The 16,059-nt window shown below is 35.3% G+C and overlaps 1 protein-coding gene across 2 annotated transcripts; it reads left to right on the forward strand.

Moving 5' to 3' along the window:
• Positions 1-6,851: 6,851 nt before the first annotated feature.
• lyplal1 (lysophospholipase like 1) lies at positions 6,852-15,722 on the forward strand. Of its 2 annotated transcripts, none has more exons than XM_079895941.1 (5): positions 6,852-6,960; positions 8,558-8,667; positions 11,174-11,343; positions 14,743-14,858; positions 14,943-15,722. In XM_079895941.1, the coding sequence occupies exons 1-5, from the start codon at positions 6,952-6,954 to the stop codon at positions 15,162-15,164; spliced, it is 627 nt and encodes a 208-aa protein (XP_079752067.1). In that variant the 5' UTR covers positions 6,852-6,951; the 3' UTR covers positions 15,165-15,722. The 2 variants fall into 2 exon arrangements, with proteins under 2 accessions (XP_079752067.1, XP_079752066.1); XM_079895940.1 differs by having other exon boundaries at positions 6,861-6,960; positions 8,568-8,667.
• Positions 15,723-16,059: the final 337 nt, after the last annotated feature.

Genomic DNA, 16,059 nt, shown 5'->3' on the forward strand with positions numbered 1-16,059 from the left:
TGGACATTGCCTTCTTGAGTAACAACAAAGTCATGTTTCATTGAATTAGCATTCTTTAGAACTTAGCTAAGCATTGTTAGCATGTTTTAACATGTTGCTAGAACGGCATCAACGTGTTAAACATGTCACTTCCTGTTGCCAGTTGGTGGCGCTATTACTATAACTGAACATTCTCATGTAGATGTGTTCAGGCCATGACTCTTATCAAAAGTGTGAAGTTTGGGGCAGATTGGACATTCCATGCCTGAGTTACAGCAAATTCCTATTTAATTGCAATAATAGCATGCTTTAGCACTTGGCTAAGAGTTTGCTAGCATGTTTTAGCATGTTTCTAGTATGTTGTTAGCATGTTTAACACTTGCTGGCACTTTTTTATATGTTATTAGGAGTCCACAACAGTGTTAAACATGTCACTTCCTGTTGCCAGCAGGTGGCGCTATGACTGTAACTGAATATAAGCATGGTCATGTGTTCAGGACAGAACGCTTATCAAAAGTGTGAAGTTTGGGGCAGATTGGACATTCCATGCCTGAGTTACAGCAAATTCATATTTAATTGCAGTAATATCATTCTTTAGCACTTAGCTAAGTGTTTGCTATTATGTTTTAGCATGTCTCTAGTATGTTGGTAGGATGTTTAGCACCTACTGGCATTTTTTTATATGTTATTAGGAGTCAAGAACAGTGTTAAACGTCACTTCCTGTTGCCAGCAGGTGGCGCTATGACTATAACTAAATATGAGCATGGACATGTGTTCAAGAGATAACTCTTATCAAACGTGTGACGTTTGGGGTAGATTGTACATTGCCTTCTTGAGTAACAACAAAGTCCTGTTTCATTGAATTAGCATGCTTTAGCACTTAGCTAAGTATTGCTAGCATGTTTTAATATGTTTCTAGCATGTTTAGAACTCAATGGCATTTTTAACATGTTGCTAGAACGGCATCAACGTGTTAAACATGTCACTTCCTGTTGCCAGTAGGTGGCGCTATTACTATAACTGAATTTGAGCATAGGCATGCGTTCAGGCCATGATTCTTATCAAACATGTGAAGTTTGGGGCAGATTGGACGTTCCATGCCTGAGTTACAGCAAATTCCTATTTAATTGCAGTAATAGCATGCTTTATCACTTAGCTAAGTGTTTGCTAGCATGTTTCTAGTATGTTGCTAACCTGTTTAGCACTTGCTGGCTCTTTTATATATGTTATTAGGAGACCACAACAGTGTTAAACATGTCACTTCCTGTTGACAGCAGGTGGCGCTATTACTATAACTGAATATTCTCATGTAGATGTGTTCAGGCCATGACTCTTATCAAACGTGTGAAGTTTGGGGCAGATTGGACATTCCATGCCTGTGTTACAGCAAATTCCTATTTAATTGCAGCAATAGCATGCTTTAGCACTTAGCTAAGTGTTTGCTAGCATGTTTTAGCATGTTTCTAGTATGTTGTTAGCATGTTTAGCACTTGCTGGCACTTTTTTTATATGTTTTTATATGTCCACAACAGTGTTTAACATGTCACTTCCTGTTGCCAGCAGGTGGCACTATGACTGTAACTGAATATGAGCATGGTCATGTGTTCAGGACAGAACGTTTATTAAAAGTGTGAAGTTTGGCGCATATTGGACATTGCCTTCTTGAGTAACAACAACATCCTGTTTCATTGAATTAGCATGCTTTAGCACTTAGCTAAGTATTGCTAGCATGTTTTAACATGTTTCTAGCATGTTTAGACCTCAATGGCATTTTTAACATGTTGCTAGAATGGCATCAACGTGTTAAACATGACACTTCCTGTTGCCAGTAGGTGGCGCTATTACTATAACTGAATATTATCATGTAGATGTGTTCAGGACAGAACGCTTATCAAAAGTGTGAAGTTTGGGGCAGATTGGACATTCCATGCCTGAGTTACAGCAAATTCCTATTTAATTGCAATAATAGCATGCTTTAGCACTTAGCTAAGAGTTTGCTAGCATGTTTTAGCATGCTTCTAGTATGTTGTTAGCATGTTTCGCACTTGCTGGCACTTTTTTATATGTTATTAGGAGTCCATAACAGTGTTAAACATGTCACTTCCTGTTGCCAGCAGGTGGCGCTATGACTATAACTGAATATGAGCATGGCCATGTGTTCAGGACAGAACTCTTATCAAACGTGTGAAGTTTGGGGGAGATTGGACATTCCATGCCTGAGTTACAGCAACTTCCTGTTTCATGGCGAAACATCGAAATTTGTAAGGCCGCCGAGGACCCGCCCTTCGACGAAAACTCAAGATCTTCGCAATTTAACGTCGCAAAGGCCTTAAGATTACACTCACCAAATTTGAAGATGATCAGATTAAAACTGTAGGAGGAGTTCGTTAAAGTACGAGGCCTGAAAATGGCAAAAACTGCACAAAAATCTGAGAGGAAGTTCAAAATGGCTGACTTCCTGTTGTGTTTAGGGCTATGCTCCAAGAGACTTTTTTGTAGGTATTAGGTCATTACACGTATGTACCGAATTTCGTGCACGTACGTGGAACGTTGCAGGAGGCGCACTCCGTTGAACTTTTATAGGTGGCGCTATCGAGCCATTTTGCCCCGTCCAATTCTGAAACCTATATCAGATGTAAATTTTCGCCAGTTCTGACGCGTGTGCAAAGTTTCGTGAGTTTTCGCGCATGTTTAGGCCCTCAAAAATGCAATTCAATGCGGAGAAGAATAATAATAATAATAATAAACAGAGCAATTCCAAGAGGGTCCTCACACCATCGGTGCTCGGGCCCTAAATATGTTTTGTGTATGCAGTTGTGTAGTGTTTTAGGTTTTTTATTTCCACTTTTATAATATGATTTTTTTATAATAAATAGTCTCATTCCGTTAGCTGTGATGTCACAAACAAAACTTCGATTGAGATTAATTATATTATCTCAGTCAATACCGTATGACATTTTGTTCTTACAGTATTTGATGTACTTGCGAAAACATTCAGTTCAGATATTATGAAAAAAAAAAAAAAAAAAATGGGTCCCATTTTTTAAATGTAACAGGTCTACTATCAGGCTGCCTATAGAAGGCATGAATAAACAGACAGTGTGATACAGGATTGATTTGTGGGGGGATCTTCTCCAGTCATTTGTCAGTATTGGAAACAGAGACACTATTTTATACACATATGTAGCCCATCCCTCCCACACAGTGAGAGGAAAGGTGGAAGGAGGTGAGATTTAGGACGCAGAATGTGTGGTCTGAGCATTCAAAGCAAATGAAATGTACCAGAATCAAAGTGAAACGGCACTTAGTTTATGAAAGATAAGACCCAGTATGTGTTTAAAGTAACTTGTAGACATCCCCTAAATCTCTTTGAGTAAACAATGATGTTCAATGTAACAGAGCTGTATAACCTTTTATTAGACAGGGGTTTTTATGTAAGTACGTCGTGCTTTCTTCTTCAGCTAAAGGGTCCCGAGCAGGTCCAGAATTTACTTTTTTAATGTGTGTGAATTAGGAAAAATAATTGACTATATATTTATTAACAGCCATAAAACTATATTCTGCATTATTTTAATATACGCTACATTGTGTTATTCTTGTAATAACAGAAATATTCACCTGTCAAAAAAAATTGAGAAGGGTCAAAGTATTGCAATTTAAACCATGCATAATGTTCTGGCCAAAGTCATTTTACTAACACTTGGAGTTTAAAAAAAGGGGGCAACTGGATGCTGGTCCTGACTCCTGAATAGAAGTAGCCTCCCTAGTGAAAAAAACCTATACCAAAATGTATTGCAAATACATTAACACATATTTACTTACATATCGCTTGAGACTTACTGATATAAATATTATAGTTCAACTTTTTTGGAGTATTTCTTTATCGCACAATGCACATTTCTTAATATTAAGCCTAAAATGTGTTTTAATATCCCTATTAGCTGGATAGTATGACATCTGTCTTAAAATGCAAGATATTTAAATTACCTAAGGTATAATTGCAGTAGTTAGCACAATCAAACATATTAAGTATATCTTTAGTTGGACCTCAGCACTATTTGTGGATAACTAAAGTGCATTAAGTAAAAAAAAAAAACTTCAATTATATCAATTTAGTATATCAAAAGTACAATTGCAGGGTATTTATATTAAGCACATACATATGTAAATATATTTGTAGTATACTTTAAAATGTATTTAAAATATTTATAATCAAATATCAATTATTTTTCACTAGGGCTATATCAAAGATAACACAAATAACTGGTGTTCAGATGTCCTGGTTTCACCTCCCTTACTTAAAATTACTATTTTATGTATTGAAAGTAAAAACTAATTTTAATTACAGACCTGTTTTCTTAGGACGATTCTAAGGGCCCACACACTTTTGGGCCAATATTTTTTCATATAGGGTCCAAAATTTCTAGCGGTGCCCATGACTGCAGCACTCACCCAATGCTTGCCAACAGAAAACATGAAACACACGAGTTTGCCCTCGGATGTTATACATAAAACCAAACAATCATTCATTTGTGAGGAGTTTCACGATTTTTTATTTTTATTTATTGCAAGAAAACAAACAGCGCTGCATTTAATACACTAGTGCAAAATACCCGTGCAAAATCAGTTTTTGTGTGTGTTTTTAGTAATTGTTGGTTTGGTGTGATTGAATGCTCATTGTTACAATTACACAGAAAAAGTTCAGTGACATTTTTATTTGTGCATGGTAGAAAGCAGACAGTGAACTCCGAGAAAAAGCTATGCTTGAGCAAACAGTTTGTGAAAAGGCTACTACAAATGATGCCCGTGAAAGAGACTGTGAACGCATTGAATAGGATATGTTTAGTTGGTGAATAGCATAGGCTACTATTACACAGTAGCGTTAACGTTAAGCGCACCTGAATGAAATATAATATTCAGAAGTAAACAGCATATAGCTGACTTACAGATTCAGTTAACATCCACAAATGAATAAGCACCTCGATTCAGGGAGCAGTGCAAAGTGCCCGTGCAAAATCAGTTTTTGTGTGTGTTTTTAGTAATTGTTGGTTTCTTGGTAAAGAAAACACATTTTTACTCAAATTAATCAAAACTAGTGCAAAAAATGCCCGTGCAAAATCAGTTTTTGTGTGTGTTTTTAGTAATTGTTGGTTTGGTGTGTGCTCATTGTTACAATTACACAGATAAAGTTCAGTGACATTTTTATTTGTGCATGGTAAAAAGCACACAGTGAACTCCGAGAAAACGCTATGCTTGAGCAAACAGTTTGTGAATAGGCAACTACAAATGATGCCCATGAAAGAGACTGTGAACACATTGAATAGGATATGTTTAGTTGGTGAATAGCATAGGCTACTATTACACAGTAGCGATAGCGTTAAGCGCACCAGAATGAAATATAATATTCAGAAGTAAACAGCATAGCTGACTTACAGATTCAGTTAACATCCACAAATGAATAAGCACCTCGATTCAGGGAGCAGTGCAAAGTGCCCGTGCAAAATCAGTTTTTGTGAGCTGATCGCCGTCAAAAAAGTTAAGGAGATATTTCTTGCGATGGCAATATGATCAAAAATAACTTTATATTGATTCAATGGATTAATTGCATTTAAAAAAAAAAAAAAAGTCATGAATTTATTGCATTTTTGGGAAAAAATAATCCGTTTTTATAATAAATCTTAAAAAATTCAAATCCAGATTTTGATTTTCAATGTTGTTATAACCTAAAGATGCTATGTGAAAGTTTGAAACAGAAAATAGTGGTTTTCACACATTTAGTGGTTATCTCACATTCGACATATGCGAATAACACACAGACAGACAGACGGACGTTTCTGTAATTTATAGATAGATGGATTTATCACGTTCTGGAACCAAACTATAATATTCAGAAGTAAACAGTGTAGCTGACTGAGTGTTTATGTCAGAATGTTTATTTTTAAACCACAACCTTCTTGGGGCTTCTTTGACCGATACAACTCTCTAATGTCAGAATGTTTATTTTTAAACCACAACCTTCTAAAAATGATATATTTAACGATATCTTTTGCATTTCTCATCCAAAAATGTCAAACTTGGCACTGCACTTACTCGTGCCCGTGGCGAGACACCTGTCGAGTTTGAAATCAATCGGACTAACGGTTCGAGAGATATGCGAGGAACAGACACACTCACAGACAGACAGACAGACAGACAGACGTTTCTGTAATTTATAGATAGATGGATTTATCACATTTTGGAACCAAACTATAATATTCAGAAGTAAACAGTGTAGCTGACAGATTGTCAGAATGTTTATTTTTAAACCACAACCTTTTAAAAATGATATATTTAACGATATCTTTAGCATTTCTCATCCAAACAACGTCAAACTTGGCACTGCACTTACTCGTGACCGTAGCGAGACACCTGTCGAGTTTGAAATCCATCGGACTAACGGTTCGAGAGATATGTGGTTAACAGACACACAGACACACACACAGACACACAGACAGACGTTTCTGTAATTTATAGAGAGATTAGCATAAATTGAAAAGGAAAGAGAAAAAGAGAGAAAAATACAGGCAAATGACACCTCAACCAGTGAGAAAAATATGATCATAATTCTTTAGAAACTTGTTGTTCTTGTTGGTATCAATGAGTTTAAGAGATTTTATAATAAGGGAAATCTCATAGATAAAGTGATAAAGATGTCTCTTTTCAAAGGTGTGAGCAATAACAAGAAGAGTAGATTAAAATCATTCTCATGCATTTGAAAAGAGAAGAAATCTAGGCAAAGTCTTGAGATAATTTGTTTTGTGAATAAAGTGAGGAGTTCTACAGTAGTAGCCTAAATGGTGAACGCGATCTGTGACGTGGTAATGACGTTGGTAATATCGCGAGATAACACGGGATGAATATGGCTGCAGTTAAACTACAGAAGAGTGTTGTGAGTCAGACTGGAAAACACACTGCTTCTGTTATCTTTCTTCATGGCTCAGGTGATTTGAAGAGTTATTAAAATCTTTCTCATGCAGATGCATTGTATTCACACCTTTGAAAAGAGAAGTTTTACAAACCGGAACAGCGCTCTTTCGCGCAGTTCACGCATGACAGCTGAATGAAACGCAACAGACGCGGGTTAACTGTATCAAATGTCGTCAAAACGCACCGATTGATGTGACACTTTGTCTGACTTGTTCAAAGACAAGCAATTAAAAGAATTAGTGCAGACAGAGCGCAATTTTTTTTTTGAACTACGGCTATCTCTTGCATATAGGTAGCCTATGTGACCACACACTGAAAGCGTTTAAAATCTCTCTGTTCACCCTCATTGTAACTTATGTGTATTATATCAATCTAAATCAGGGCTACTCAACTTCAGAGGCTAAGAGGACTGCATTTTAAACCACATAAAGTGCAAAGGGCCACAAACTTGGATCGTTAGACTTTTATTTAGGCATACATAAAACAATAAGTTGTAGTTTTACTGAGTATTTACAGTTTATCATCTAGCTAAGTCTTACTGGTCCTTTAATGGTTGTCCTATTTAAAGTGTCACTGAACATGAAAAATGGCATTAAAAAAGGATTAATAGTTTGTCTTGCTGTATTGCAAAAATGCATTCATATGCAGAGTATGAAAAAAAAAAAAGCCAAAATGCATAAAGAAAAACATTCTTGAGCAAATGAACTTAACAAGAACTGATCAAAAGAAGTCCTTATTCCTAGTGAAAAATCTGCACTGTTTTCACAAGTAATTTCAGGTCTGGCTGCTCACTGGCTGATCTGAGACAGTCTGTCTGTAAGACTAAAACATTGCACTTTTATAGTCTTTTTTTATATTCCATTGCACATTTTTAATACTTTTTATAGTGCCTATTTATACTTGGGGTTGCTTTACAAAGGTTTCATTATTATTATTATTATTATTAATTATTAGCTCTACGTTGTAATTTGGTCAGAATCCAAAAAAAAATTTTTCATTCAGTAACAGTCGAATCCTCTAATTATAACCAATATTGTAAACACAATAAAAGATCCACTGTGAGTTCAATAAAGTAACGACAGCTTGTAATGGTAGCGCTCTCTGCTTGCTTTCTGTTTATAACACATTTACATTAAGAATAAAAGTTGTGTTTTTCATGCTGCTAAGAGGACCATCAACCAGTTTCAGGAGTGTCAACTGCATTAAATGATACAAAAATAAAGTTACTTTGTTTTTAACTTAGGCGCACAGTCTCACGCATTTGATAGCGTGCGTGAACACAGGTGCTCGACACTAAGATTTACACTGAAGGGAACTTCATATCTAGAGACTCGGGTGGGTTCTTTAGACTTGGGCCAGTACCACCCCAAACACTATAGCGGTGTCCCAATTCAGAAGCCTCTGAATTGGGACGCTGCTTATAACACGCATTGCAACTCAGAACACTTTAACAGCCATTTACTTATTCAGCATGCAACTAATATTTTATTGTAGATATGGTTTCATGCAAATATTGTGTTTGTACTGTTTGAATATGTTTAAGCGCAAGTTTAGTTTAGACACAATTGAATAATTTAATCCAGTGTGGCTGAGTATAATAACTTTCTTCAGTTTCATTTAGGAGACACAGGGCCAGGTTTGCTCAGCTGGGTGTGTGATGTTTTGGGACAAAACCTGGCATTTGAAAACATCCGGGTGATTTATCCCACAGCGCCATCCAGGTAAACACCCTGAACATTATAATTCATACAACTTTTACTGTCAAGTGTCAAGCTTATTGTCAAGTGGACAATAAGCAGACTAAGCTAAGAACTTGAACTATTATATTAACTGAATTCATTGTTTACAAACTTACTACTTAACCATATTATTAAAAAAAATTAGATAGATAGATAGATAGATAGATAGATAGATAGATAGATAGATAGATAGTGAAAGAAAAATGCTATTCAGATATCTGTAAGAAAACATGTAAAACTTCTATTTGGGAGGACTCAGGGCTTGCACTATATTTTATTTCTTAAATAAAAACCTTAATAGAAACAATTTTATTACTTAACTCTTTCCCCGCCTGCGTTTTATTTTTAAGTTGCCAGCCGGCACCAGCATTTTTGGACTAACTTGTCAAACAAAAAGCTGAGAAAATCATGTTTTTGTCAAAGACTTCAGATTCAGAACGATGATCAAAAGATAGATGGAGCAGATCGAGTCCATTGCTTGCACGGTCGTATATCTCTTCGTGGGTTCGACCGGGGCAATTCTAGGATGTCAATATTAGGGGGGCTCAGCCCCCAATGAGGGTATGATTATATTATATTATATTATATTATATTATATTATATTATATTATATTATATTATATTATGTTATGTTATATTATATTATATTATATTATATTATATTATATATATTATATTTTATTATATTATATTATACAATAATTATATATACATTATATAATTTAATACATTGTTTGTATACTAAATTAAGCATGAACAATACAGTAGGTTCTACAATCCCTGAACATTAAAATTATTTATAATAATTTTAAAATATCCAACTTATATTAATTAATTTAAACAAAAGAAACACTCCAAGGCACTCTCCTGGAATATTTAAAAATGCCTTTATTTTATGGCATAGTCAAAAAAGACTTTTAAAATGACTCATTGGAGTCATTTTAAAAGTCTTTTTTGACTATGCCATAAAATAAAGGCATTTTTAAATATTCCAGGAGAGTGCCTTGGAGTGTTTCTTTTGTTTAAATCTACTCTACCTCTTCCAAAGAGCACCTCTACCAAGATAAGTGAATCCGGGAAGCGCTCCTGATCTACATGTTTTATATTAATTAATATTCATTAAGAATATAGACAAACGTTTAATAAATTAATTGTCTATATTGTCAATTTGTGGGTAAAATATTTTATATATACAGTATATTTATTTTTTTAGTACTGGGCAACGATTAATCACGATTAATTGCATCCATTAAAAGTTTGTTTACGTAATATATGCATGTGTACTGTGTATAATTATTTTGTATATATAAATACACACATATGCATGTATATATTTAAGAAATATTTACATGTATATACTGTATATATATATTTACACATAATATATAGAAATAGAAACATTTTATAAATAAATAACAAAATTTTCTTAAATATATACATGCATGTGTGTTTATATATATACAAAATAATTATACACAGTACACACACAAATGTAAGCACAAACTTTTATTTTGGATGCGATTAATCGTAATGTAATGTTTTAAACACTATTATTTTTTAACTCTACATTTGTGCAGTACAAGTAACTGAACTTTCGTGGAGGATTTCTGTCATCTGGTGGAAAAAAAAACACTTTTAACATGAAAATGACATGAAATTACCACTATAGCCATTAGATGGCTGCAGAGGAACAGTCATTTGCCATTTCCACTCTCTTTTACAGGTCTTTTCGCGCGTTTTGCTTTTGGATTTATTCTAAAATTAAAATTATAACAAATTTCAGCAATTTATTGCACTTAAGGATGAAGTATAGCAAGAGTAGGAAAAGTCATAAAGTCTTCCATTTAGATGAAAAGAATTTCATAGAATTTTACAGTGGATGGGGAACCGTCTTGAATTGCTCCTCCATCATATTATGTAAACGGCATTTATGACAAAGAACTACGCAGACGCAGATATCATAAAAATCTATCAATAAATGCACGCACGTCATTCTCTGCTTCTGACGCTGGCGCTGTGCCGCTACGGATTGAGGAACACGCTGAAAAACGCTGACTAAAATACGGGGAGGAGCCCGTTTTCAAGGGTACTGAGGCGGTCACGAATTAGCGTACGGAGTTAATCGCAGATATTTAGGGGGTCTGGGTGGAAATTTAGGGGGGATAAAGCCCTCCTAAAATGGGCCTGATTTTCGCTTCTTTTTGAATCTGGAGATTCTGTACTCTTTCAGAAGATGTGTAATAGCGCCCCCTACCATATAACAGTGAAAACAGGAATTGCCGGGAAAACTCGTCAATGGTGGGGAAAGAGTTAAATGAAGATAAGATTACATTTTCTGTACAGTTAAAGCTGAAATTCAGTTCATTCCAAACATTTTACAAAGCATTTTCCACAACTGTGTGAATGCAGTAATTAACATAATTAACTTTGTTTGTTTTATTGGAATTATTACTTTGTTTGTTTTACTGCTGTAATTGATTGTTCTTAGGCCGTACACACCCATGCGAGGGGCTCTGTCTCATGTGTGGTTTGATCGTCACAAGATTTCCCAGGATTGCCCGGAACACTTGGAGTCTATAGACTCCATGTGTGATGATTTAAGCGCCATTGTCCAAGATGAGATCCGAGCCGGGATACCTAAACACAGGATGGTTATTGGTATGGCTACTGGCTTATCTCTCCTGTGTCCTCTCCACAACTCTCTCTCTTCTCCCAATCCATCTATCTCTCCCTACCTTATTGCTTTCTCTGACTTACACACTCTCACACTCCACTTGTTCCAAATTAAGCAGAGTCTCAGACCACTGCTCATAAGTCTCTCCCTCGTTGTGTAAAATGAAGAATGAAACTTATCAAGTTTCTTATTCCTTTCATTTGTTGCCAGAATGGGCCAAAAAGAATTTCTGGATGATTCTCAGGTTTCTGCTAAGCTTTATCTCAAAATATTTGGGTTATGGGGTTCACAAATATATCACAATGAGATAAAAGTGGCAGAAAATCATTCAGTAAAAAGAGATCTTAGCAGAACCCAGGCAAATTCCCTCAGGGCATGTGAAGTAGGCTGGAGAGACAATAAAGGAAGTTACGTTTTGCTCGGAGAGTTAAACCCAATGGCAACAGTTAAGGAAGGGTTAACCGACAAGCCAATAACACATAAATACCCTAAAATAGTTGCGAATAAAATGTGAAAAGTGCAACAACAAAAAAAAGTCTTTGTGTGAAAAGGCTTGTGTGGAAGGACAGAAAAGCCCCTGAACTCAGTTCCAAAGAAACTGATTCAAAAAACACATGTTCCTGTGAGACTGCTGAAATATTATCTTCCTAAATCATAACATTTTGTCATTAACTATAAATACTCATTGGAGTCACTCTGCACGCTGGAGAAACGAAGTGGTCTGTACGCTGAGTCCACTTCCCAGGCTGACGGACTGACAAGCGCCAGAACTTTCCATGGAAAACGGTTTCATATATGGATTGTGTTTTTCAATCTTTTAGGTGTCGTAGTTAATGGGAAAAGCCCAAGTCAAACATGCATGCACAGATTATTTTTAGCCAAACAACTACAGTATGTGGATTTCTCAAGTTTTTGTCTCTTTGATTAGATGAGGAGTGCATAAAGGGGAAAGTAGTAGACCTGTTAATTAGTCCTGGAGATATACAATAAGCGGTCACATCATCTCTACGAGAGGTTTAAAGAACATGTGAACTCCATCTATCCCTTGTCTCAACATGACTCCTCCCATCCGCTCTGACAGACTGATGGGTACTTGTTCACTTTCCCAGATGTAGTGCCCAGATTTGCCCAGATGTGTAAGATTAAGCACAGGCATGAAAGAAGAAAAATGGAGTTTTGATGATGTGGAACTCAAGGCTAGCTTTCTTTTCTCTTTCTCTTTCTTTTCTTTTTTTTTTTTTTTTTTTTTTAATATTTAATTCACAACTTACTATTTGTTTTTTAGCTTGGTTGGACTCCAGATCTTGGGCTACTGTAGACCACTTTAAATTACATACACATTAATGCTGTCATGACTTAATCGCTCCAGAGTGAGAAGGGCTTCATTACTAACAGTTCACTCAGACATAAAACTTCTGTTATAGACTGTTTACAATGTGCACCAATAATGCCATTATTGACAATAAATAGTGTATACATGCCTGTATGATGCAATTAATAATTCACAAATTTTAAGCACAGTCACTGACATGAGTTGAAGTGAAAATAGTTACAAAAATATAATTTAAAACATTGTAGTTTGATAAATCAATGACTCATCAAGCCAAATGAGAAAAGATGGCTCTACACAGAAAAGGTTTACAAACAATGCCTGCACGCTACTAGCAAAACCACCTGCGATTTGCCACTTGTTGCATGCCTTTCATTGAAAACAAGCTAAATGTGAACTCCCATGTCAACTATAGCACAAAAATGATAGATACATTTACAATTACAGTGATTCCTTTCCCATCTAAGAAGTTTAGTTCCATAATCATGAAATGTTAGGGTTTCACGTTTCCATAGTCTTTCATTTTGAGACCTTGGCTCTGTTATATGATACAAGGTAGATAGTTCCTTCTGGGGAAAAGAAAAAAAAAAGTACACTTTAGCATATTTTACTATGAGTTTACTTTGAAAGAGTATGTTTGAGTGTATTCTTTTGCAATGTTTTTGGACACTTAAATGATTTTTAAGTAATTTGCATGCAATTAGCTGAACTTTAGAGTGCTTTTTTGATCCACTCAAGTAGGACAAATGTAATTTCATAAATATTTCTATTGTCTTTGAAATATGGTTAAATTGCACTGCTGAATGTACTGACAAGCATTTATAGCAAACTAAAATATACTTTAATGTCATTTCTATTGAAACTTGTATGTCATGTATTTAAATGTATGTGTAATTACACTTTGTAATGATTGCAATTTGAAACATTTAAAATATATTAACTTCAAATGTAATATCACGTTACACATTACAGTTTAAATTATAATCAAGTACTTTACATGTGCTTTAGTATGTTAGTCAACACATCAAAATAAGGGTACTTTAAAGCATGACAAAAGTTTATTATGACAATGATTTAAAACATACTTACAATTTGGCATTATTACAAAGTGCACTGTAAAAGTGTACTAAAAGGGTTAGTTCACCCAACAATGATCCCGTAATTTATTCATCCTCAAGCCATCCTAGGTGTATATGACTTTCTTCTTTCAGCCAAGCACAATCTGAGTTATATTAATAAATATCCTGGCTCTTCCAAGCTTTATAATTAGAGTGAATGGTACCTTAGATTTTGAAGCTCAAAAAAACTCATCCATCCATCATAAAAGTAATCCATATGGTTCCAGGGGGTTAATAAAGGCCTTCTGAAGAAAAATATGCATATTTATAACTTATGAACTATAATCACTGGCTTCTGGAAACAGCCGTACATGAGTCTAGTTCCGGCAGAAGAGTGACCTCTGACCTCTGTCGGGTCAGAGGTCACTCTTCCGTTGGAACTAGACTTGTGTACGGCCGTTACCGGAAACCAGTGATTATAGTTTATAAAGTTACAAGTATGAATAATTTTCTAACAAAAAACATGGCTTCGCTTCAGAAGGCCTTTATTAACTCCCTGGGGCCGTATGGAGCACTTTTATGATGGATGGATGCACTTTTTTGGGCTTCAAAATCTCAAGCTCTATTCACTCCTATTATAAAGCTTTGAAGAACCAGGAATTTTATTAATATAACTCTGATTGTGTTTGGCTGAACGAAGAAAGTCATATACACCTAGGATGGCTTGAGGATGAGTAAATTACGGGATAATTTTCCTTTTTGGGTGAATTACACTTTAAGTCATGAAAGTGTACAGTTTTTTCATTAACTTTATCTGCAAGTACAGTTTTTCTAAAAAAACTAAAATTAAAAAAACAATCTTTTAAGTAGATCTGCAAGTGTACATTACACATTCAATACAATTAAGGACTTCTGTTTCACCAGGGGACACTTTCTAAAAATGATTATTTCTCAAAATCAGTGTGATTGAAACTAATGTATCTTTTTGACACAAGGTGGCTTCTCTATGGGTGGTGCCATGGCACTACATCTGGTTTCCAGGTACCAGCAAGATATTGCTGGCATCTTCGCTCTGTCCAGCTTTCTTAACAAAGACTCGGTTGTATATCAGGTAGTACTGTAAATATTCTTCAGAATGCATGTTTCATATCATGATGTCAAACACCAGAAATAATCTATATTACCTTATGCACAGGCAGTAGAAAATTCAACACAGCGCCCCCTACCTGAGCTCCTCCAGTGTCACGGCACAGCGGATGAGCTGGTTTTCCATAGCTGGGGCAAGGAGACAAACTCACTGTTGGAGAAAGCTGGCCTCAACACGTCTTTCCATTCCTTCCCAGACCTCAACCATCAGTTGTGTCGACAAGAACTGGAGTTACTACGGTCCTGGATCCTTAAGAAACTTTCCCTTTAGAGCATCCTTAATGCTGGACAATGACCACTGCTTGCCCATATACATCCTAAAATAATCATCATTTACTCTTCCTTATGTCGTAATTGTTTTTTTGTTTTTTTGAGTCAAACAGTAAAGGAAAACCAAGCAAGTGTGCAGCATACACTACTGTTCAGAAGTTTGGGGTTGGTAAGATTATTAAATGTTTTTAAAGAATTCTCTTCTGCTCACCAAGGCTGCATTTGTTTAATTAAAAATACAGTAAAAACAGTAATAATGTGAAAAATTATTACAATTTAAAATGACTGAATTTTCAGCATCATTACTCCAGTCTTCAGTGTCACATGATCCTTCAGAAATCATTCTAATATGATGATTTGCTTCTCAAGAAACATTTCTGATTATGATCAGTGTTAAAAACGGTTAGGCTGCTGCTTCATATTTTTTTGGAAACCGTGATGTATTTTATTTTTCAGGATTCTTTGATGAATAGAAAGTTCTAAAGAACAGAAATCATTTGTAACAATATAAATACTTTTAATCAATTTAATGCATCGTTGCTGAATAAAATAATAATTTTTTTGAAAAAGAAATAAAACCTCAAACTGGTCTGCGAATGTGCATTTTGAAGAAAATCCTGGCCACACTTTATATACTGTACAACGTAGATTTGTCAAGCTCCAAAATGAGAAAAAGGGTTATAAAAGTTTGATGGTGAGTAAATGACATAATTTTTATTTATTTTTTCGGTGAACTACAGTATAACTTTTAAGTAAACCATTAATCTTTAATTGCACTGTTTTCCATCTTTGGCCATTGCACCTGTACTACCGAGTTTACTGTGAAAAATCTGCCGTTTTTGCCCGCAATCCACGTGCTTAATCAGAGCTAATATAGCTGTATAAACCTTGGATTC

This window comes from Squalius cephalus, assembly GCF_949319135.1.
Source record: "Squalius cephalus genome assembly, chromosome: 15".
In the NCBI taxonomy this organism is placed as follows: domain Eukaryota; kingdom Metazoa; phylum Chordata; class Actinopteri; order Cypriniformes; family Leuciscidae; genus Squalius; species Squalius cephalus.